The 24,104-nt window shown below is 39.3% G+C and overlaps 1 protein-coding gene and 1 non-coding gene across 8 annotated transcripts in view; both read left to right on the top strand.

Moving 5' to 3' along the window:
* The window catches only part of MAP2K5 (mitogen-activated protein kinase kinase 5), a 288,637-nt gene that overhangs the window by 162,170 nt on the left and 102,363 nt on the right, over positions 1-24,104 (top strand). For all 7 annotated transcript variants that reach the window (XR_010731284.1, XR_010731283.1, XM_066276317.1 and 4 more), the window contains exons 14-16: positions 6,141-6,214; positions 7,180-7,230; positions 18,468-18,539. Coding sequence is in view for 5 of the 7 variants with exons in the window: in XM_066276317.1 (XP_066132414.1) it covers positions 6,141-6,214; positions 7,180-7,230; positions 18,468-18,539 (197 nt within the window). In the remaining 2 variants the exon portion in view is untranslated. The remainder of the gene's footprint in view (positions 1-6,140; positions 6,215-7,179; positions 7,231-18,467; positions 18,540-24,104) is intronic.
* LOC136336759 (U1 spliceosomal RNA) lies at positions 2,228-2,389 on the top strand. The gene has a single exon (XR_010731581.1). It is a non-coding gene; the product is annotated as a U1 spliceosomal RNA (small nuclear RNA).

Here is a 24,104-nt window from a genome sequence, read left to right as displayed (position 1 = left end):
GTTGATTTTTAAAATCTTTAAAACATTCAAAGAAAACAAAATAAAAGGAACAAAAATAAGAATTACAGCAAACAGTGTGAAAGCTATGTATGCCAGAAGATAATGGAAAGATATCTTTCAAACATTGGGGGGTGGGGACGGAAACCCAGAATTCTATGGTTAGTGATACATGTTTCAGAAATACCAGCTAAATAAAAGCTTTTTCAGGCAAACAAAGTGAAGAGAATTTATTGCCAGTAGAACAGCATTATAAAAATTGTTAAAGGAAGTTTGCAGGGCAGAAGGAAAATGATACTAGATAGATGTACACAGTGGAATAAATAGCAGCAAAAGTAGTAAACATGTGGACAGATAAAAGACTTTTTTCTTATTAAAGCAGAAATAAAGACAGTATAGTGTGGAGCTTGTAACACCTATAGAGGTAAAATATATAACACTGTACAAAGAATGAGAGAAAGAAAATGGAAATACTCTATTGTAAGTTTCTTTAATTGTAGATGAAATATTCTAAAATTATTTGAAAGTAGACTTTGAGAACTTAAAGAAACTGTATAAATATACTGTATAAATCCTAGAACAACCATTCAAAAAAAAGAAGTTTCAAACAGGCTGGCAAACTTTAGCACATAGACTAAATTTGTTTCATTGCCTGTTTTTATAAACAAACTTTATTGGAACACAGCCATGCCTATTTATTTACATATTTCCCATGGTTGCTTTTGCATTACTGTGACAAAATTGAGTAGTTACAACAATATTGCCCTTAAAGACTGAAACACTGTTCTTTACAGAAAAAGTCTGCAAACCTCTGGCTTAAAAACCAATAGTAAAGATCAGTGAAATGCCCCCCCAAATAGCCCAACTAACCCAAAACAAGGCAAGAGAAAAAGAAAGGAACAAAGAATAGAGTTTTTTTTCAAATAGTAAGGTGGTAGAATTGAACTTAACCACATCAATTATTACATTTAATGTAAAGGATCTATATACTCCAATTAAAAGCACAGATTGTCAGACCACATAAAAAAAGCGAGACCCAACTCTGTGAAGCAGATGCAAGACTTCCGCTTTAAATATTGACAGATGTATATCATGTAAACACTAATCTAGACTTTTTAAAGCAAAAATTATACCAACCTATTATGGAGTTTTTAATGTATGGAGAAAAGGCAAAACTGACCTATAAAAAACAGAGACCAATCAGTGGCCGCCAAAAGTCAGAGTGGAGTTGACTATAAGGGGGCACAGTGAACTTTTTGGGGTGATAGAAATGTTTCATGTCTTGATTGTGGTGTGGTTGTCAAACTGTACATTCCGAATGATTGCAATAAAATTATTTTTTAGAATGGATACAATTGATTTTTTAAAGTAAAGGCAAACAAGAGAAGAAAAATTTCCTCAGGTATTCTGAGTGTTCAGAATATATCAAAAGGAAATATAGCAGGTTATATTGGTTTTTCTAAATGCTGGCCTGAAGACCAGGCTGTATGTGACTGGTTTCTGGTTAAGTAAATAGATATAAGGTGGAACCCAAAAAGTTTTCTTTTCTTTTTTTTTTTAATGCACAGCAGGCTTGGGAGCTATTTAGTTACATAACTCTCATTGTCTTTATATAGGAAGTGTGCCAGTAGTTCAGGAAGAAGACCCCATTTAGAGTATACAAAAGCAGTATTATTATCTGGAATCTCATGTGCAGTATTTTGGTCAAAGAATATACCAACAGGTCCATGTTCTGCACTCTCCTGAAGGTCAGGGCCTTACTCATGTTTTTCTCCACAGCGCACACATGGATTCTTCTCAGAATGAAAAATGTCATTTGGAAATGTACTCATTATAAGTGAAATGTATTCATTCTGAAGTATATGTCATCAAGTATGGAAAAGAGGCAGCTCCTTCTCAGGCCAGATTCATGCTTCCAGAGAAGCGTGTTCACCCATCTATTTAGTGGGGTTATATCATTCATTCACTATTTGCTCAACAAATGTCATGTCTTGTCTGTACCAGGCACCATTCCAGATAGAGTAGTGAACGAAAGAAATCAAGTCTTACATTCATGGAGCTTCTCTTCAAAAGGCAGGGATTGTGAGGAACAGGTTTAGTTATTCAGATATAGTGTTGATGGTGCTTAATGTTAAACAGGACAGAGAGGAAAAGGGGTGTCTGGGGCGGTAGGGTCTGCTCTTCATGCTGGGTGGCTAGGGAAACCTTCTCTTAAAAAAGGTAACCTTTGACACTTACCTGGCAAGGGAGATACCATGATCACGAAGGTGGTTTTCCCAGGGCGAGGCTTATCCATTGCACTCCGGATGTGCTGACCCCTGCAATTTCCCCAAATGTGGGAAACTCGACTGCATAATTTGTGGTAGTGGAGGACTGCATTCACGCTCTCCAAAAAAAGAAAAAGAAAAGAAAAGAAAAGGTAACCTTTGAGCAGAAATCTAAAAGAAGCAAACTATGCATATGTATGGGAGTGGAGTATTCCAGGGATATGGAATTGGAAAGCAGGAGTGCACCTGGCAGAGGAGATGAGGCGAATTGAATGGGCAGGAGAGGAGTAAGGAGGAGCGCACAGGCAGTGAGGGCCAGCGCAGAGAAGGCCGTAGACATGATCATGAGGACTTTGCATTTTGCATTGAGTTGGGAAGCACTTGGAGGGTTTCAGCAGAGAAATGGCATGATCTGATTTATTTTAAAAGGATCACTAGCTGCTGTGTTCAACATAGATAATAGCAGAGCGAACATAAATTAGGGGGACAAGTTCAGTAGCCTTGTACAGGCATGAGTGCGTGTGGTCTGCCAAAAATGCCTCCTCTTAAACGTTAAGTTGGTTTTATAGTTCTAAGTTCTGCTTACCGGGCTTTGGAAATTATTTTCATTCAGCTGGTGTTTTACTCAAAAACAGCTTAAATTTGCTACAGTAGCAATAGAGACAACTTTCTAAATATAATGAAATATACCACTTTTGTAACTTGGTTGATCACCAATGGAAAATAATACTTTAAAATTATAGAGTGTTTGAAAGTTTAAAAAGCAGTTTTAATTCATTATCTCATTTCATCCTCATAGGCGTTTAAGATTGACACAGTGGTCACTATCTCCCTGCGGAGGTAGAAACAAACATTGCATGCCAAGTTTGTGGCAGGGTGCCAAAAGAACTAAAACTCGGGTCTTTTCTCCTTGTATGAACCCATCGGTTGGTTCTGTTTCAAGGGCTCTTTTGTGTTCAAATGATGTCTCAAGATGTTGGTAGGAAGAGGGATACTTAATATAGCAAATTTAATATATTGTTTAAAAACCCATCAACTAGTGAGCAAGATACTGTGCTTGGCAGGGATATATACAAAGATGTATCAAGCATATTCCTACCCTGTGAGCTTATTACTTGCAGCAGTGATACTAATAACAGTAAATATGATAAGTAACTACTAGTAAAATAAAAAATGCTGTTTCAGTCAAATGGTACAGACTGTAAATAGTAAATGTTTTAGCAGTTCAAAGGAAGCAGTGATTTTGATGGCCTGAGTGCTTAGGGCAACAGGGAGGCAAGGTACCTGAGTTGAGGAATGGGCAAGATTCAGTCAGAGAATACTGAGGAAGGGTTTCTAAACCTGGGTGAGAGGTGAAGGGGTGGAGAAGAACAAGCAGAATGAACACAGGCTTAGTGGTGGGCTTTTTTTAGTTGTTTGAGATTTTTTTTTTTTGAGACCATGATTAACCGTGTAGTCAGAATACAAAGGTTGGTTTGGGGATAACTGGATGACTACTGCTTTCATACATAAAGTATTCCTGAGAACTAGGCTGAGAGGGGAGTGTGCAGAAGTCACATGGGTAGGTTAAACAAGAGGTCAGGGAGCCGAGAAACCCAGTCAAGTTCTCACGCTTTGCCTTTTACAGTATATTCTAACGACCTCGTGGTTTTATTCTTTCTCTATTGAGCCACTTAAGTCAGATATGTGTCTGATTAAAGCTAAAGATTTGTTCATTTTAGCATACCTCATGATTTCTAGGCAGCCCCTTCGGTTAAAATATTTGTTCATTAACTGTCTCTATCTGATGTGGTGGCTTAAGAGTGGTTTAAGGATGACGATATATAAAAGAGCAGATTGTTGAAAAGCAAATATTCAAATTTGAGAGCCTATAATGAGAATTAGGTTTGGAAAAAAAGACCAGGCTATGTAGCAAACTGAGTGTCTACTGTGTCTGTCTATGATTTATACGTATTGTGCTAAAGACTGGGGTACATTTAGAAGTACAACCCTATTCTTAAGTTCACGTCCCCCAATTACTCAAATTTTCCAGGGTGTTACAAGATCAAAAAATAGATATTCAACTTCTAACACTTGTCAAAGGGGGTTGGAGAATGAGTTATTTTATCTAGAGCTAGTATTTTGCTCCATATTTTAGCAGACAATGTCAATAATTTCAAAGCCACAATATACATCGTATTTTAACTCTGTAGCCTATGTAAATGTGTGATGTTGTTCTGTAGCATGCCAACAAAATTATTAAAAGTATAAAAAGAAAAAAGTAGTTCACGTTTTGGTGGGGCGAGGGGTGTCAGGATCTTTCATTTCCTCCTCAAGGAGAGAAATGATGCAGTGTAAGGGCTATATTTAATATGGTGGTGGTGTAAGATTTATATTGAAATTGGGGAAACTGAAGGCAGAAAGACAGTTGGTAAAAGAGCTGGCACCTGCAGAGGCATACCAACTTGTATTCACAGAGACATATCCCCCCTAAAGGAAGTCTACAGTGTGTGTTATCTGAAGGACATGTTCCAGAAACATGTTCCAAAGCTACCCTCTGATCACTGATACAGAATCAACATGAAAACATACTGTGTGTTTATGGTTTCCATTCAGTTATTTTCTCCTCCATTCAACAAATACTTATTAAGCATTCATTCTATGCCTGGCACTCTTCTAGGGACTGGGAATATAGTAGTCAATAAAAAAGACAAGTCCCTGCCTTCATGGAGTTTACATTCTAGTGTCAGTCAGGCAGCACTGAATAGCTAATGTATAGGAAAGTACGTAGCATACTGCCTGTCACATAGTAGGTAGGGTTCAGTAAGTGTTAGTAGCAGAGCTTGAACTTAACGTTTGAATTAATTACCAACTCTCCGCGGGACCGTTGGTCGGGGTCGGGGTACCCTTTTGCAGGATTAGAGGGGAGGAGATTAACTCAGTTACAGATTTTTAAAAAGTTAAAAATTATGAGTCCCATGTTCCATTTAGGGGTGATTGAGATTAAATATAACAAGTTGTCTGTTCCTGACTATTTCCGCCATTGAAGATGAAACTCCGAGCAGGTGCTGTTCTGCACCGTCAGAAGCAGCATGCTCTTGTCCTGCTTGGGTGATTTTTGTGGGCTCCCTGAATTCCTGAAAAGGCTCATTGTTGTCACTGATGATGCTTCACAGAAACCCTTTGTGTCATTATTTAGCAACTGACTGCCTTGGCAAAAGCTATGACAATCCTTTTGTTAACTATAACAACAGTCAAAAATGATGTAAGGGAAGAGAAGGAAAAGGAAACAAAGACTGAGAAGTGCACACAGGCGCACACATACACATCTTTCAGATCAATTTCTGAGGATCATCTGAAGTAGCGTTTGTCACATAAGACCGGGAAGAAACAATACTGCATTTATTTTTTCATTGTTGTGTTCAGCTGTAACCTGTTACCAGCAACATACAAATGAATTTCTTCCTTGTTGTTTTCCTTTGGCCTTACTGTTTATTAAATGGGAGTAATAGTTTCATACTGAGAACAAAATAAGCCTTTTGGGGCAAATTCTTTTCAAGATTACATTTTCTTTTCTACCTACTTTTACTAAAAGTCTGGGGATAGGGTGATAGGTGTATTTACTGTTGTTGGAAGCCAAGATTTTTTTTTTAACTTTCACTTGACGTAAGCCCTTGCTTCTACAGAAACCAAAAATGATTAGAAGTAGAGGAGTTAGGACCTTACATTTATTTGCCTCCAGATAAAATGCTTTTGCATGAAACCTGTGATTAGAATTCCAGGTTGAACAGATGATGTCATTTCTGCAATATAGTACGGTATGCGTCGTGTGCTCATTTTAGAACAAGCACTGTAGATGTGGAATTAGTTATATGGACTTTTCTCATCCCGTTTTAGATGTGAAGCCCTCCAATATGCTAGTAAACACAAGAGGACAGGTCAAGCTGTGTGACTTTGGAGTTAGCACTCAGGTAGGTCTCTTTTTCCTCCCCATCTGCTCTCATCTCTGCAACATCCCCGTTTTCTTTTCAGTCTACTCTCCGGATGGAAAAATCACCTTAGCTGCCAGGCAAACAGAACTCCGTGTCTCCTGCTCGGCTGGGAGTGTGGTGTTCATTTTTAATCTCCGGGCGAGTTTCCTTCATCACAATATGATTGTTCATTGTTTAATGACAGTAAAAACTGCTGATATTGTAATTACTACTTACAAATAGCAAACTTCATTGATATGCAGCTTTGATATGAAAGCAGTTTGGCCAGACAAAAGGGAGGGCAGAGAGGGAGCCGTGCCTGGGGAGCCCAACTGGCCCACAGTAAAAATTAATATTGGGAGCAACAATGGTGGAGGGCCATTACAATGTGCAGCACAAATTTTAATTAATTTCCATTTTGGCCCTCCCCTGGGAACTCCAGTGATAGTGACCCATGAGCGTGCTGTGATGTTGATTTGAATTGCAGCCACCTTTACTCCCAGGCAAACACGTAGACCAAAGCGAAGGTCATCATTGTATTATGAGTTGTCAAAGTCTGTTATCCCTCCAGCGTATTTAGTGTTCATTTCGTTCTAGTAAATGTACAGGGCTTCGTTCACATCTTGAACCATTTGACTAAAAAATGAGTGTGTTCAAATTCTACTTCAAATTGACTTTTTATATCAGGCTGGTTTGGGGTGCTAAAGCGATAAGCATCCTGCTTAAGTGAATTGTTTAAGGCTATCTGCTATCAACTGTAATGGTGTGCTTGTTTAAAGTGGAAATTACACTCAAAAGAAAAGAGATTTAAGCATTTTTAATGCCTTTGTAAATAAATTTGTTCCCTTTTCCATAATTTTTAGTTGATTTATAGAAATGTTGATTGTAGGTTAAATGAGGAATAATTGCCCATTTTCTTTCCACATTATCTTTATATTGTTCTAACAGACTGTTTTGTCTCATAGCTGGTGAATTCTATAGCCAAGACGTATGTTGGAACAAATGCTTATATGGCAGTAAGTAAACTTATGCAAAAATAACGTTTAAAACCAACATCTTTATATACTTGGTAATGTATAATTCTTGAATTAATTCCACAGCTTTAGCCTAACTGATCATAAATTACAAAGTCAATTCAGTCATGATTTGATTTTTAAACCTTTATAAAAGACATCAGGATTTATACAGGAGCAACCAACTTATCTGACTTTGTTGGCTTAACTGATTGGGTCAAGTGTGAAAACGCTGAGTTTTGAAGTTTAATCCAACAGAAAAATTGCACCTTATAGCATATTGGCTACTTTGGCACATTGCTTATTTAACTAACCTCAACTATACTAAATTGTCAGTCAATAAGATTGGTTATTTTTTCCAGGAATATAAACATGCTTTGTCACCAGATCAAAATTAAATTATTGATGTGACTAGCTCTTACTTATGGATCACCAAATATAAGGATTATAGCAGGCAGTTGTCTTTAGAACTTGTACGTCAATATTCTGTTTAGTTGTTGGGTTCATGCCTATTATAACTTATTTAGTTCCACTGAAATAAACCAAGAATAAAATATAGAAGCATAAAACTGTTTTAAGGACCAGCATGGACTTAGCATTGACCTTTTTCTTTTTTCTACCTTTCAAGAAGAGAAATTATTTGTGCCCATAAAAATGCTTTAATTTATTGGTTTCCACAGCCACTTCAAGAGTTGGAAGTTGGGGGTGGGGGGGTTAAGCAGGAAAAACAGGAAGTTTATCTAGTATTATTTTTGGAGCAAAGTTTTAACATCTTAAGGTTAGTATTTTTATTGATAGTTTTAGATTTATTCAGATAGTCCATTCCATTTCTAATAGTCTTTATAGCATAAACTTAAACAGTGTTAGTATGGATGGCACCCTAGATTTTATTCTTAATAATCTGTGTTCATATATTATCTTTTATTTTTATTTCTCTTTCTTTTTTTTTATTTATTAAGTAAGAGGCGGGGAGGCAGAGACAGACTCCTGCATGTGCCCCAACTGGAATCCACCCGGCAAGCCCCCTACCAGGCAATGCTCTGCCTGGCTGGGCTGCTGCTCCATTGCTCGGCAACCAAGCTATTTTAGCACCTGAGGCAAAGCCATGGAACCATCCTCAGTGCCCCCAGGCCAACTGAGCCATGGCTGTGGGAGAGGAAGAAAGTGGGAAGGGGAAGGGACGGGTAGAAAAGGAGATAGTCACTTCTCCTATGTGCCCTAACCAGAAATCGAACATGCTGGGCCAATGCTCTACCACTGAGCCAAATGGCCAGGGCCTCATATATTATCTGATAAAAAGAAGATCTTAATATGAATGGAACCCTGGATCTTATGCTCAGAACAGTACTGAGCATTTATTTGAATTGGGATACCAGAATAGTTGATTTTGTATTATATTGTTTTAAAGAAAATTTATTCTTTCTCATTGTTCTAGGTATGTTGAAAAATATGCATTAACCTCTGAAGTCATCAAATGTATTTTCATAAAATATAAGCACCCTCCTAGCTCTACCAGGTTAGCTGACACTGGTGAGCCACCTTTATAATTAACAAAACCCTGCCAGATACCACAGTTTTAGTCTTTGAAAGAAGATATAACACTGTGATTTAAAAAAAAAAAAAAAAACTATAAATGAAACAACTTCTCAACCACCCATCATGTTCTTAGTAGTTTTAAATTGCTCTAATAATTACATTGCTCTGTGTTTGAATGTACAGACCCAGATCGCAGTTGTCTTTCCCAGGTGTACATTAAAGAAATTACTTTTTTTCCTTTTTGTTTATGGATGAATGTGATGCGTCCATCTGTTAATTGAAATGTGAGGATTAAAACTATGAAACGTTAGCTCAGACTGGCAAAGCTAAAATTGCTTTGCTTCTTGGGTGAGTGAATTCTAGTCATCAACTTTTTAGTTCAAGCTGTAAAAAGCTTAGGATTCTGAGGAGGCGAAGAGCGGCAGCCTGATAGTGAGCTTGCGCCACTCAGCAGGCTCTCGTGGGCCACATGCGTCCCTGACTGCTGTGAAGTCAGAGGCTGAGAGCGGGAGCAGAGAGAAATAACATGTATTCTGTTACTGCTGTTTATCAGATAGAAGGTTACTGCCTTCTATCTGCTGACAGTCTCATGAGGGAGAAGGGTTGAGCTTTTTTTAAAACCATGGTTCATTCTCATTGCAGCTGGTCTGTTTTGTAACTTGGCATTCTACATGAGGCTCTCTTCCAAGTGTCAGTGAACTACACTTGAAAGTTCTCAGGCCAAATTCAGCTTACTACCTCTAATTGTAAAGAAAGTTTTAAAATTACACAGTAATATAAAAACAAGCATACAAATGAGTACATGTAAAACCAGTGAAATCTGAATAAACTCCGTAAATTGTACTAGTGTCAATTTCCTCGCCATGACACTGTATTATAGTACATATTACTATTGGGGGGGACAAGGTGAAGGGTGCACAGAACCTCCCTGCATATTATATATCTATTTTTTTCTTGTGAATCAGTAAGTATTTCAAAATAAAAAATTAAAAAAAGAAAGTTGTGTTGGAACATGGTCATACCACTTGTTTGCATACTGTCTGTGGCAGCGTCCGTACTTTCGACAGAGTGGAATAGTTGTGACCATTGCAGCAGAGACTATATGGCCCACAAAGTGACAAATATTTAGTATCTGGCCCTTTACAGAAAGACTTTGCCAACCTCTGATCTATGCCAGTGAAAGCTGTATCTGAAACTGGTACCTTCAGCTAATCAACCAGTATATTTATGAAGCACCTTCTGCGCCATTAGGTACAGTGGAGCCACTCTGTAATCTACATAAGACATAGGGAAAATATGGCCTTATATATCGCCACTTCTGTGTGACATAAGGAAAACTTAAGCTGTACCAAACATGAGTTTAAAGAATAAGAAGGCATACAATATATCAGGGGTCGGGAACCTATGGCTCGCCAGCCAGATGTGGCTCTTTTGATGGCTGCATCTGGCTCGCAGACAAATCTTTAATAAAAAATAATAATAACATTAAAAATATAAAACATTCTCATGTATTACAATCCATTCATTTCCTACCACTCATGTTCATGGTTGCGGGTGGCTGGAGCCAATCACAGCTGTCCTCTGGGACAACACCAAAGTTTTATTGGATAACATACACCGGTCATTGTATGGTTCTCACAGAATTACATTTTAAAATATGTGGCATTCATGGCTCTCTCAGCCAAAAAGGTTCCCGACCCCTGCAATATAGGAACATGATGATTTCGTTCAGTATGTGAAAAGGACATGGATAAGAAAGAGATCACTGTGAAAAGATGAGCAATGACTCAGAAGTAGAAGGTTCTGTGACATGAGTGGGGTGGAGGTAGGTTAGAGCAGTGGTCCCAACCCCCGGGCCGTGGACCAGTACCGGTCTGCAGAGAAAGAATAAATAACTTACATTATTTCTGTTTTATATATATTTAAGTCTGAACAATGTTTTATTTTTAAAAAATGACCAGATTCCCTCTGTTACATTCGTCTAAGACTCACTCTTGACGCTTGTCTTGGTCATGTGATACATTTATCTGTCCCACCCTAAAGGCCAGTCCGTGAAAATATTTTCTGACATTAAACCTGTCCATGGCCCAAAAAAGGTTGGGGACCACTGGGTTAGAGGATAAATAATAAATTGTGGGACTATGCAATTAGAGATCATCTGATGCAATGCCCTCATTTTACACCCATTGCCCTTACTTTATATCCATACATACTTCTATACAGTGATAATAAGAACAATGATTATAGCTAACAACACTATGCTAGTTACTCTTATAAACTCTTGCATATATTAACTCTTTTAATCCTCACCAACACCCTGTGAGGTAGGTAATAGTCTTATTTTACAGAGGAAGAAACCAAGGGATAGAGAAATTAAGTGACTTACCCAACTTCATACAGCTATTAAGTGGCGGAGTCAGGATTCACACCTAAGTAATCAGAATCCAGAAACTAAGCTCTTTACTGCTGTGCCTCTTGCTATATATCTAAATTATTTTTATATTGCTCCAGATCTAGATTATGAACTTCACAGGGGGAAGATTTATTCTGCTCATTCTCTGTATCCAGTCCCTCACAGAGTGCTAAATGAATAAATTCATAAAAATTGTATTTCAGCCTGATCAGTGGTGGTGCAGTGGATAGAGTATCTATCTGGGATGCTGAGGTCCCAGGTTCAAAACCCTGAGGTCATAAGCTTGAGCACGGATTACCAACATGATCCCAAGTTTGCTGGCTTAAAAAGGTGTCACTAGCCCAGCTTGAGCTTCCTGGTCAAGGAACATGTGAGAAGTAATCAGTGAACAACTAAAGTGATGCAACTAGAAGTTGATGCGTCTCATTCCCTTTCCTACCCCTCTCTCTCTCACTCTCTCAAAAAAACCAAACAACTGTATTTCAAAAATGACTTATTCACTAATTATAAGCAGGTCACTTTTTTCATATTTTTCATATTAAGTATCTTACTTTTGTTTTAGGGTATAGAAGACCCCCAAATTATTCAGATACAGTTAGCTAGGCGGCTCACATATTGAAAAGAAAATAAATAGTCCTGCATGTGGAAATAATCTTATTTTGTTCTCATAAGCTGAAATGTAAGGTATAAGAAAATGATAATTAGGAAAAAGGGAGGCTCTTCTAAGATCCTAAGACATTAAAAACAATAACTTATGGCACAGTAAGCAATGGACCATGTAGGAGATTTGGAAAGTCATGTGATCCAATGTTGTCATTGACTGATGAGGAGACTGAGACCCAGAGAGTGAAGTGGCATGTTCAGGGACACATTTTAGAGGCAGATGATTAGGTTCTACAGACATTTTAATCCAAAGTAAGGAAGACTTGCAACTACATTTTGAAAGGATTTAATTTAGAAGAATTACAAAAGGGATTTATGAAGGCTTTGGGGGCTTATATGAAAGCATTTCTCATCAGTTCTAATCGCTAAAAATGTTACTTTATTTTAAAGATAGAAGTCCCCGAATATTCAACCCACAGTTCAGTCACTATAGTGTTTTTATTGTAGTTTTTTTTAATTGTAGTTTTTAAATCACATATAATAGTTTGATATTTTTATGAATAACTGAAGTTTTGAAAAAAAATCTTACCCAAATACTTGTTAACCTTAAGATCAGAAAGTGAATCTAAATGACATTTTTAATCTCCTGAACATTTCTTTGTACCAGGCTATTCCTGTCCTTGGAAATTATCTTTACTGGAATAAAACCTGTACACACCACATGATCCAACTAAGTTGGCCATGCTCAAGCCAATATTTTTTTTCGAGAGCAGATACTGGCAATTAGTCAAAGAAAACCAGGCACACAAGGGAACAAGACAACTTGAAGAACCAGCAGGCAGCGGAAATAGCTGCACACACACTTCAGATCACAAATTAAAAATAATAGAATAGATTTGAGAAAGTCCCAAACAAAACTACTAGATTAAAATTTAAAACTCACTGTTTAGTAGCACATTGGACATAGAAGAAGAGAGACTTAGTGGACTGAAAGACAGATTGAGTTAAAGCAGTCTGACTTCAGAACCCTTGTTTAACTGGTGTACCCTGCTATGCACAAAGGGATCTTGTCGACTTAAAAAATATCCCCCCCCCCCCGTGCCTGACCTGTGGTGGCGCAGTGGATAAAGCGTCGACCTGGAAATGCTGAGGTTGCCGGTTTGAAACCCTGGGCTTGCCTGGTCAAGGCACGTATGGGAGTTGATGCTTCCAGCTCCTCCCCCCATTCTCTCTCTCTCTCTGTCTCTCCCTCTCCTCTCTAAAATGAATAAATATAAAATTAAAAAAGAAATATCCCCATAATTTGATACACATTTTGATTACATACTAACCTAAAGTATTTGTGCAGACTGGGGGTCCTCAGGTTATGACAGTCTCCACATACACTGTTTCGAGTTTATGACCGTCACTCCCATAAAAACTTGAAAAAATTGCCTGACCAGGCGGTGGCGCAGTGGATAGAGCGTCGGATTGGGATGCAGAGGACCCAGGTTCGAGACCCCGAGGTCGCCAGCTTGAGCGCAGGGTCATCTGGTTTGAGCAAAATGCCTACCAGCTTGAACCCAAGGTTGCTGGCTCCAGCAAGGGGTTACTCGGTCTGCTGAAGGCCCGTGGTCAAGGAACGTATGAGAAAGCTATCAATGAACAACTAAGGTGTCGCAATGCGCAATGAAAAACTAATGATTGATGCTTCTCATCTCTCTCCGTTCCTGTCTGTCTGTCCCTGTCTATCCCTCTCTCTGACTCACTCTCTATCTCTGTAAAAAATTAATTAATTAATTAATTAAAAAAAGAAGAAGAAAAAAACTTGAAAAAATTGAGATATGAGTATTTCGGCTTACGCTATTAGCGTCATACTTGGGGGACTACATGGGCGAACTAGTTTGGTTGCATGCAGCGGAATACGTAGTAATGTGACATATGAGTGAGGGAGTTGGCATCCCATTTTCCACTGTTATAAGGGCAGATGTTCCATTTGTATTCGGCTACAGTGTGTTTCAACTTACACCAAAATTCCGGTTACGTCACTGTCACAGGAACGGAACTGTGTTATGAGCCAAGGACCCCCTGTGCTTTCTTAATTTTGTGAAGAGCCTAAGGGAACAGAAATTCCTGCATCAGAAGACATAAGGGATGTACCTTGGTACCTCCCTGCCCTTGGCAAGTAAACCGTAGAGCACTGTGTTGTAAATAGAGACAATTCTGGAATGAGTTAACTAAATATGGGTCATGGGTAAATGCCAAGTCACAGGGTAGCTGGAAGAAGTGGAGTATGCATGCCAGCTTGGAGCTGCTGCTCTTTAAGATCCTCTAATCTCAGCTATTTATCTCATCACCACTCCTTGCTGTTATTAGCAAGAACAGACCGGGGTTTTTTTTGCTCCTGCACTTAAACTTCAGTACAGAGGTCCTACAGATGAGAGTTATGTTCTTCCTATGACTTACCTTTCCACAGTGGCGACAGCTGTCGTGTCAGGAAGGAACCCAACTTTAGCTTTTTAACTGCAGGGTATCCATCGCAGATCTTTTATCAGTAGCATGGTGTTGGGCTTGTTTTGCTTTAAAGGGGAAAGGACAGAGCAGGCCACCTTGGCTTCAATTGTGAGAACAGCTTTGAATTTTCCAGCCTCGGGTCATCAAATCCTGGCTTTATAAATCCAGAATGTATTGTATTGTGTTTTATCTCCCTATCCACTGTATGAATTATTTAGGATCAACCTGAAGAGCTGATTTTACTAAGCATTCATACTTAAGGATTGCATCACAACAATAATCTTGTTTTGTTAGCTTACTGTAAGAAGAATGTCTTGCCAGACCAGACAGTGGCACAGTGGATAGAGTGGTGGCATGGGATGCTGAGGACCCAGGTTCGAGACCCCGAGGTTGCCGACTTGAGTGTGGGATCATTGACATGACCCCATGGTCACTGGCTTGAGCCCAAAAGTCACTGTCTTGAAGCCCAAGGTCACTGACTTGAGTCCAAGGTCACTGATTTGAGCAAGGAGTCACTCTCTCTACTGAAGGCTCCCCCCCATCAAGACACATGGGAAAGCAGTCAATGAACAAGTCAGGAGCCGCAATGAAGAATTGATGCTTCTCATCTCTCTCCCTTTCTATCTCTCTCTGTGTCTCTGTCTCTCTTGCTAAAAAAAAATCTCTCAGTGAGAGGTTGTCAGAGTCTTATCATTAAGGAGTTCTCTTATTTGCCACCTGATATCTGTGTTCATTATCACTTTTTCTATTTTTTTTAATTTAATTTTTCTATGCTCTATTTTTATATAACAGTTTGCATTTACTTGGTAGTTCCGTGGGCAAATATTACTAATATATTTAATATTGTTGTTGGTCCTGTCAAAATATTTTGTATGCAGGTTCCACTTTTGTTTTGTCCACACTCTGCATGCAGTACTACTATATTATTGATAACTGTCAGCCACTGGGATGAAGAAAGGAAAAGAAAGGAAGATGAGACAGGAAGGAAAGTAACATTTGGTTATTTCTTTAACAGTTCTAGAGGATGTTATGACTTTTGTGTTTGCAGGAAGTTCTTTTTTTTTTTTTCATTTTTCCGAAGCTGGAAACAGGGAGAGACAGTCAGACAGACTCCCGCATGCGCCCTACCGGGATCCACCCGACACGCCCACCATGGGGCGATGCTCTGCCCACCAGGGGGCGATGCTCTGCCCATCCTGGGCGTTGCCATGCTGCGGCCAGAGCCACTCTAGCGCCTGAGGCAGAGGCCAAGGAGCCATCCCCAGCGCCCGGGCCATCCTTGCTCCAATGGAGCCTTGGCTGCGGGAGGGGAAGAGAGATACAGAGAGGAAAGCGCGGCGGAGGGGTGGAGAAGCAAATGGGCGCTTCTCCTGTGTGCCCTGGCCGGGAATCGAACCCGGGTCCTCCGCATGCTAGGCCGACGCTCTACCGCTGAGCCAACTGGCCAGGGCCTGCAGGAAGTTCTTGATGGACATGAATGGCAGTATGTGGAAAGTTGGCAGAACCCTCCAGGGAATGTAATAGTTCACGTGTCAAACCAAACATGCAGTGCACATGCTCTCAGTCAGCACACACTGATTGTGTACCAGCTATGTGCCAGGCATGATACTAGTATGAATAGGAGATGAATAAGACACTTCTAAATTGCCTCTTAAGCAAAACAGACTAGCAAATGAATGGTTACAACACAGCGAATTAATATTGAAATTATGAACAACTTATTAGTGAGGTACAGAGGCAGGAATTTGTAATTCTTCCTGAAGAGTAGCGGACGTTTTCACCAAAAAAGGTGGCCCTTGTGTAGAACCAATAAGAGAAGCATTCACTAAGCAGAAAAGGAGAAGGTAGGTCATTGCCTCTGCGGGGAACATGAAAATATTTAGTGACTGGAGCTGAGAGTACCAAAGAATCACCCAGATAAATTATTTTTTAAAATGAAGATCCCTGAGCCACCCCCGGGATTCGGATTCAGGAAGTTCATTTATAATAAGCACCCCAGGCAGTTCTGTGATGGCTAGTCCAAAGAGTGCATTTTGAGAAATACCAACTAGATCCAGACTATTGTGTGGCTTTTCTGACTCCTAATTCTGGGGGTTTCACACAGTGGAAAGAACTCTTGTGTTGTAGTCAGACATAACAAGGTTGGAATCCCGGCTGCGTTCTTGAACAAGACACTTAAGGCTAATCCATAGCTCTAGACTTTAGCAAGTCACTTAATCTTACTAAGCCTTGTTTTTACATCTGTAAAATAAGGGCAGTATATCCAACTTTGCAAGACTGTTATAAAATATAGACTATGCGAAGTGTCTAGATCAGTATTTGGCCATTCTAGGTGGTTATTAAATGTTAGCTATCGCTATTCTTATATAATGGCTGTAAACTAAACCACTCACTGTGCCCCATTTTCCTCATCTGTTAAATGAGGATGATAATAGCACCAACCTGATATGGATATTTGTCAATCTGAAATAGGAGATGCATGAAAAGCACTTGAAGAAATACCTTGCACATGGAAATTCTTCAATAAGTGGACAATGCTATTGATGATGGTGATGATGAAGATGATGATGTTACTCCTGTAACTAGCTGGCCAGTTTCATATGAATATATCCTAATATCTATTGAACTAGCAAGAATTGGATAATGGGTTTATTCACATATGAACAAGAACCTTGAGAAATGATGATGTGGGGGATTAGGACATAAAAGAAAAAGTATTAGGGGATTGGAATGACCATGTCTATTAGCAGCTGGGAGAAATGGTCACATGATAACTTGACCCTTGGGAAGAATTATTCTTGGTAGGAAAGGGGCTTTACAAATTAAAGAAATAAATAAACGAAAGGAAATAAGACAATCCATCTTGCTACCTCAGGGCAGGGCTTTATGTAATTTTATGGAAAGTGGTCCCAGGAGAAGGCAGTGAGGGCACTAAGGTAGCCTGGTAGGTGGGAGAGGGAAGGCGCTTACAAAGTTCTGGGTCCCTGCTAAGCCAGCTCCCCAAGGTGTAGGACTGGACCTGCTCGCCTGAGAGCATCTGGCCCATATCTTCCACCCCACTGGCGGGTCTCCTGCTCCTGAGTGGCGGATGCCCCTTCTCCATCTCCAGAGAAGCAGGCTGACGCTGACCCTAGTTACTCTTAAAGCACTTGCACAGAAAACTCCTGAAGGTTGATGACTATGGTGGCTGCCAGAGACTCCAGGGATGGTACAAAGAACATAATGCCATCCTGGGGGCCAAGAGATGTGGGTTATGATCCCAGCCCTGCCCTGCTTGGCTCTGTAGCCTTAAGCAAGCATTCCACCTCTATGAGACTTACTCATTTGTTCCTCTGTTCATTCAGAAGACCTCTATGAAGTATCCTACTGAACGCCAAGTCTTGGAAGGACAGAGAGACCAGGCAGGCAGCACTTTAGTATGAACTCATTCGGTTGAAGTAGAGACTGCGCGTGTACTGGCTTTCTAGACCAGGTGTTTGCTACACATCTGGAATGGAGGCTCTAAAGTCCCAAATGGACCTTTCAAACTTTCCTTCATTCGGATTAACAGAAACCCTGATACATGGAATAAAATGTTGAACAGGGAACCTGGGCAAAGAAAATTTGGATGATCTTTGTGCTCATCTTAATCTTTCAAATTCCCAAAGTTTGAAAGAATTTCTAGTGATCCAGATCCATCTCTCAAAATGAAAATAAGTGATAACATATAATTTATTGCGATAGATGTAGCAATAAAGTGTAGTTTGTTACTCCACAACTAAGACTCCTAGATTTGGAGGGAGAGGACCTGGGTTCAAGTCTCAGTTCCTATTTCCCAGCTTAAGGCTTTGCCTAAATGGTGTCACTAATCCTAATCTGCATTTTCTTCGCCTGTAAATAAAGTTTTCCTCACAGGGGCTTTGTGAGGATTCAGTGAAAATGTAATTATATGTACTCTAAATAATGTCTATATACAACTGCTCACAAAAATTAGGGGGTATTTTATCGCTTTATATTTATCTTGAAATATCCCCTAATTTTTGTGAGCAGTATCTTATCTACGTAATATCCACACATACACATATAAAATTGCTTTGTTTTTCATCAAGTGCCATGCAGATGTTACTGGCTCCCTGCCTCAGCTGAGCTCATTGAGTGCATGTGATTCCTGGAGTAGCTCCCGTCAGCTCACAAGCTCCCTTCTGTTTTCTTACAGCCTGAAAGAATCTCAGGGGAGCAGTATGGAATCCACTCTGATGTCTGGAGCTTAGGAATCTCTTTCATGGAGGTATGTTGTTTTTTGTAAATAGATGTTTCTGTGTATGTATGTAGTAATTAATATATTCTATCTGGAAGAAATCTCCAGTGTGTTACATATCCGTGAGTGTACAGAGTTTAAAGTCATTATTTTAATATTATTGCATGGCTTGTGAACCAGCTGTTCTGAAGTGCTATTTCTCATGGATCACCAATATAAAAGTTAACCTAGAGTGCTTCTTAAAAATACCGTTCCCAGACTCCATCCACGTTAATTCATATCTTTAGGAATCTGCATTATTAACACATTCCCTGGGTGATCCTTATGCACACAAACTGGGAGAATCTATGTTCTAAAAGAGAGTTCAGAGAAATTCTGTGTGCTGGTAGCCTGGTTGAAATGCACTTATAACTTCCAATGGTGATTACTTTAAAGAGTACAGCCCTACTCATTTGGATGTATAAGTTCTGTATGTTTGTTTATAAAGAAAAAACCATCTTTTTCAATATAGTCATATCACATGTTGAACGATGGGATGTGATACGATCTTAGGGAGGATAAAGGGTTGTATTTAAAACCATGTAATGTCTTTACTTTTTATGGCTATATTTAGAATGGACTTTATCTTAGTGGGCTACCTATAGCCCCACTAGAACTCTGTGCTAAGGTTTCTATATTGTGACCCTTGATCTATAAGGAAAAGCTTATGATTTATATTAGAAGCACATCTGGATCAGTGCAAATTGCAGTATTACAGAGTCGGGGTACTCAGAGTGCTTCAAGAATCATTTCTACAACATTGATTAGATAAGGAAGGATTTTCTACAAAGTTCAAAGGACTCCTTAAATAAGATAATAAGTTGAATTCTTGCTTTTATTACCTTTATTTGGTCAAGTACTTTTTCTCTGATTTTTTTGTAATGCCTGAATGCAGCTGAATTTGTAAGGAAATATTTTCAGACTCAGTTCACCTACACACTGTGGAGAGAAAAGCAAATGTTTATTAAACCATGTTCTTTTGAATCTTCATAAAAGAGAATCTAAGAGGAAATTCAGTATGTGTGTCTCAGCTTATTGATTAGCCGTCATGGTGGACGGACACTCAAAACTGAGTCTCCCAACAGAATCCTGAAGGGATTGTTCGGTTCACCAGCTTCGGGGAAAACTAGTGCTTTTGATTTGTAGGGCTCAGGCCTTGCTGTCATATAATTTTCCCTTGCATATTTTAAATCATCATCATTGAATGTATTTAGTAAATGACCAGCAGAGTGTGGAACATGGTGTAGAGATAAGAATTGTAGCTTGGGAATGAAAGACCTAGACTATAGTTCCAGCTTTGCTGCTGGTTTTCCAGGTGGCCCTGTGTGAGCCTCCCTTCGGGCCTCAGCTTCTTCATCTGTAAAGTAATGATCTCTAAGCTCCTACCCAGGCTAACATTCGATGGCCTTTAAGCAGTGCACTATTATCTCTAATTTTCTGCAACAACTCCAGAGTATATCCTAGCATGGCATAATTTTCAGAGGCATAGCAAAACTGTGAGAGAGCAGAACTAATAGATCTAAGAGTTAGAGCTCATACAAATAGTCAGCAGTCATCCCTTTCACATTTATTTTTCATTCATATTGAGGGTCTGCTATGCCTGTAAGAGGCAGTGGAATGTAGTAATAAAAGGACACTCCAGTCTTAACTCTCACAGAGTTGCATTTGGTGAGGGGTGGGGTGTGAGGAGAAAGAAAACAGAATGACAACTAAATATATCATTGCTAGGTGGTGATTAGTCCTGTGTTTTATACCAAATTTATTTAGGATACAAGGTAATGAAAAATATGTGATAGGGAAAAGAAGTAGGAGGTTTTCAGTCCATAAATGAGAAATTATGGCAATTCAATCGTGAAAAGAACGCTTAAGATTCTTTTAGGGGCAGATGAGATGAGACCATTACCTGAAGAGTTTGGGAAGTTCATCCAAAAGAAGCACTTAAAGGCCAAATTCTTTGTTTTCAATACAGTGCACTTGAAGTAGATGTGATAAAGCTAGTTTAAAATCACTATAGTTAGAAGTGTGAATCTCAATAGCATTTTAAAATTCTGAATAACAAACTGTGTTCTGAAACATAGTTAACATCTAAGAACTACTTCTGTTCTGTTTATCCTCACTTTTAAAAACAAGATTCCCTATATTTACACAGTGAAGAATAGAAACTTCCATTCATTGAGTAATTATTATTTTGGCACTTACCTTGTGTAGGCCTTGAGGGTGGAGCATAGAGAGCTGACGAAAGCCTGCCTCTGATAGAGAAGATGACACCCCGAATGATGTGACCAGTTCTTTGGGAAAACGTTTGTGAAGGATTTTGAGTCACAGAGGTGGGTGAGGTGGTTGTCAAAGGAGTTGGCAGTTGAGCTAGATTGGTCTTTTTTTTTTTAATTGAATTTATTGGGAGGACATCGGTTAAAGAATTATACAGGTTTTAGGTGTCCAATTCTGTAATATATCACCTGTACATTGCATTGTGTGTTCTCCACTTCAAGTCAAGTCTCCTTTCATCACCATTTAACCCCTCTTTACCCTCTTCTAACTCCCCCTACCCCATACTGTTGTCTGTGTGTATGAGAGTGGGGTTGGTCTTAAAGGGACTTGGCCACTGGAAGAAAGAAAGAAGAGGTGGAGGAGGCCCTCCCCATTCCCAACACACTCCACAGTGGATCTCTGTAAATGAGAGAGATCACATCAACATATCCAAGGTCTCAGCTAGGCCATTTCACCACTGTTTGTGTAGATACCTTCCTCCAAGTGTTTTGAGTCCATCCATTTATTTCTCTAGGGTGCCAGGGGTAAAGAAAAAAATGGGGTAAAAAATATAGGAAACCGAGCAAAGAAATTTTCCTGAAATGGCACAAGAAACAAATAGACACAAAATAGGAACTAGAGTTTCCTAACCTCCACCTAGCAAACCCTGACCCCCACAATTCCATAAGCTCTTGACCTGTTCCTGAGGTTTGCTGGTACAGGGATCAGAAGGTTGCCATCATTGTTTTAAACGCTGGCATAACAAGGTCCAGCCCTGCTTGCCAGCTTCATACTGCCCCTTCCCTTGTTAATGTGCTGTCACTGTCCTCGTGGGGAGTTAGAACAAGGCCTCTCACCACACTCTTTCATAAAAGATGGTGCTACATGCCACTAAAATGTGCCGTTTAGAAAGTCACAGACAGGTATATTTGTGCCTTAAGCAAAGAATCTTTAATATCAAACTATTTTTTACTCAGGGACAAAACTGCCTTCCATCTTCTCAGTTCAGCATCCCTCTGTTCGTGGGATAAAGTGGGTCTCTTCCAGAATCGTGTCAGCTGTATGTACTATTTGGAATTGGCAGAAATAATATAAAGATGGAAATGATGTTTAAGAAGGGGAAAGAATGAGATAATTCAGCTTGAGGAGCTCATGGCAGTTCTACAAGATAGGAAGAATTTGGCCCCTTTCTGAGTTTTTGGTTTATAGTTTTTAACTGAGATCTTTAAATGTGCTGTAGTTCTCTTTGTGTGGATTAGTTATGGAACCAAACAAAAGTCATTGCCATATATGGGGTTTGGTGGGCTCACTTTGTAATGGGGAAAAGAACCCACATGGGTTCCTTGAACCTTTGTGACTGGAATTAGTGTGGAAATGCAAAAGAAAGAAGGAAATAAAAAGAAGCGACACCCACCACCAAGGTACAAAATTCCTGAACTAAGACAAATGGGAGGGTTAATCCTACCCCCACAGTAATTGTTTGACTCTTCTGGAAAACTTGTAAATGATCTAGTTGACGGAGTTTATTCACCCTGCTGGTTGCCATTCAAGACCTCAGAGCTAAAAAATAGAATAAAATAAGGACTTCAGAGCTAACCTTTAAAATGAAAATGAGTTTGGTATATAATAAGGACTTTGTTTTACCAAGTTTGATGATTTTATTTAATCCTTAGGGTTGAGGAGTACCTAAAACATTCTAGGACACAATTTTTAAATTTTATGGACAGCTCAATACTTATCTCTTCTCCCACATAGTGGCTTGAGGAGAAAGGCCTACTGTTGTTTTTCACTAATAAGTTATGCCATGTATATTTTTGTGTCATTTGAGTCACAACATAAATCTGTAGGTGGGAGGTAAACAGTCATATTTGCAAAAGTTGGATTTTTAGTTGGCCCTTCTTGGGTCAAAAATTAAGTCAATGTACACCCTTCTCTAGCCTGTGTTTGCAATATCCAGAATGATGCATACACACATTTAAAAAGGCACAAGTCCTGTAATGTTCTTACTCTCACAGAGTGTACTCTGTAAGTCCACGTTGCAGTTTGTGATTCTAACCGGTGGGAATTATAAACCCTATTAAGATTGGTGGTGAATAACCCCTGACAGGCTTTTCTGCAGGAGTCACACTGAAACCTCATCTTTAGCACATGCATTTTGCTCTTTTCACTTGGGTCCTTGCTCTTTCTGCCTTTGTTTGCCTCCCCTCTCCGCCAGTCTCTTGAGTCTGAGGAATAGAACAATCCGACTTGATGTGCTTGGTTAATTGGAGTGTCATCTAGTCCTCCGAGACCCCTCTTCAGCATGATCACTGTTTTATTGAAGTGGTTTGAATGATGTGTTAAATGATGAAAGCAAGGTCCATAGCTTAGAAAAATGTCTAGATAGGTGAAGAACGTATTCAGAGAGCCACACAAGGTCATTGTAATCAAATTAACACCGTCTTATAAAGATTTCTATGAGTTCTATTGTTTTGACAGAGAGAGTTTTTCTTGCGTTAGAATTACCTTTACCAACTTAAAAATAAATCCGTGGAATAGCTACTGTGCTATACGCTCTACATGGAACATCATTTTTCTTCATCTCCTTAAGATTTAAATACCCATTCTTCATGAGTCCAACACTGATCTCCTCAGCTAAAGGGGTAATGTCTTCTGACCTTCATTGTGGCATGTGGATTTCCTACTTGGTGTTACATTTACATCATAGTTCCTTATGATGGGATTCAAAGTGATTCTTTCCAAATCTCCTACACTGTCTAGCACAATTCCACTGCCCTAGTGGGTATTCAAGAAATCTTTTTGGCCCATTGTTTCTCATACTTTTCTAATGGTTTTAAAGCGTTTCTGAAAATAAAGATCAGAGTTTAAACTTTGATTGGAGCCTTTAACATAAGTACTTATAAATGTTGGCTGAGTAGATCCCAGATGTTTTGCATGTGAAGAGAAGGCTCTCTGTTTGCCACAGTGTCAGACCTAGGTTCAAATACCACCTCTCCTGGTATAAATTTTGGGTAAGTGATTTAATTACATCATCTGTAGGTGGCCGCTCTACTTCAGAGCTTCTGGACAAAGGTCACCACAAGAAAATTAAGCCATTATCCCCCTTTTTAAGAGGGGTTTCCTTTTGAAATACTTGTCTTTGGTTCAAAAACGCTACTAATTTGGTGAAAGCATGGAATGCACACTTTAGCTTCCGCTCTCATCTCACTCTCCAATAAAAGTAACCATCAAGGCATTTTAAGGCGTAATATTGTAAATGCAAAGCAAAAGGGAAAGGAGACGGAGGCAACCAAGTTTGGGATGTGG

Source organism: Saccopteryx bilineata, chromosome 4, assembly GCF_036850765.1.
Source record: "Saccopteryx bilineata isolate mSacBil1 chromosome 4, mSacBil1_pri_phased_curated, whole genome shotgun sequence".
Taxonomy (NCBI): domain Eukaryota; kingdom Metazoa; phylum Chordata; class Mammalia; order Chiroptera; family Emballonuridae; genus Saccopteryx; species Saccopteryx bilineata.
The sequence above is the reverse complement of the archived record's forward strand: the minus strand, read 5'-3'. Positions and strand labels throughout refer to the sequence as shown.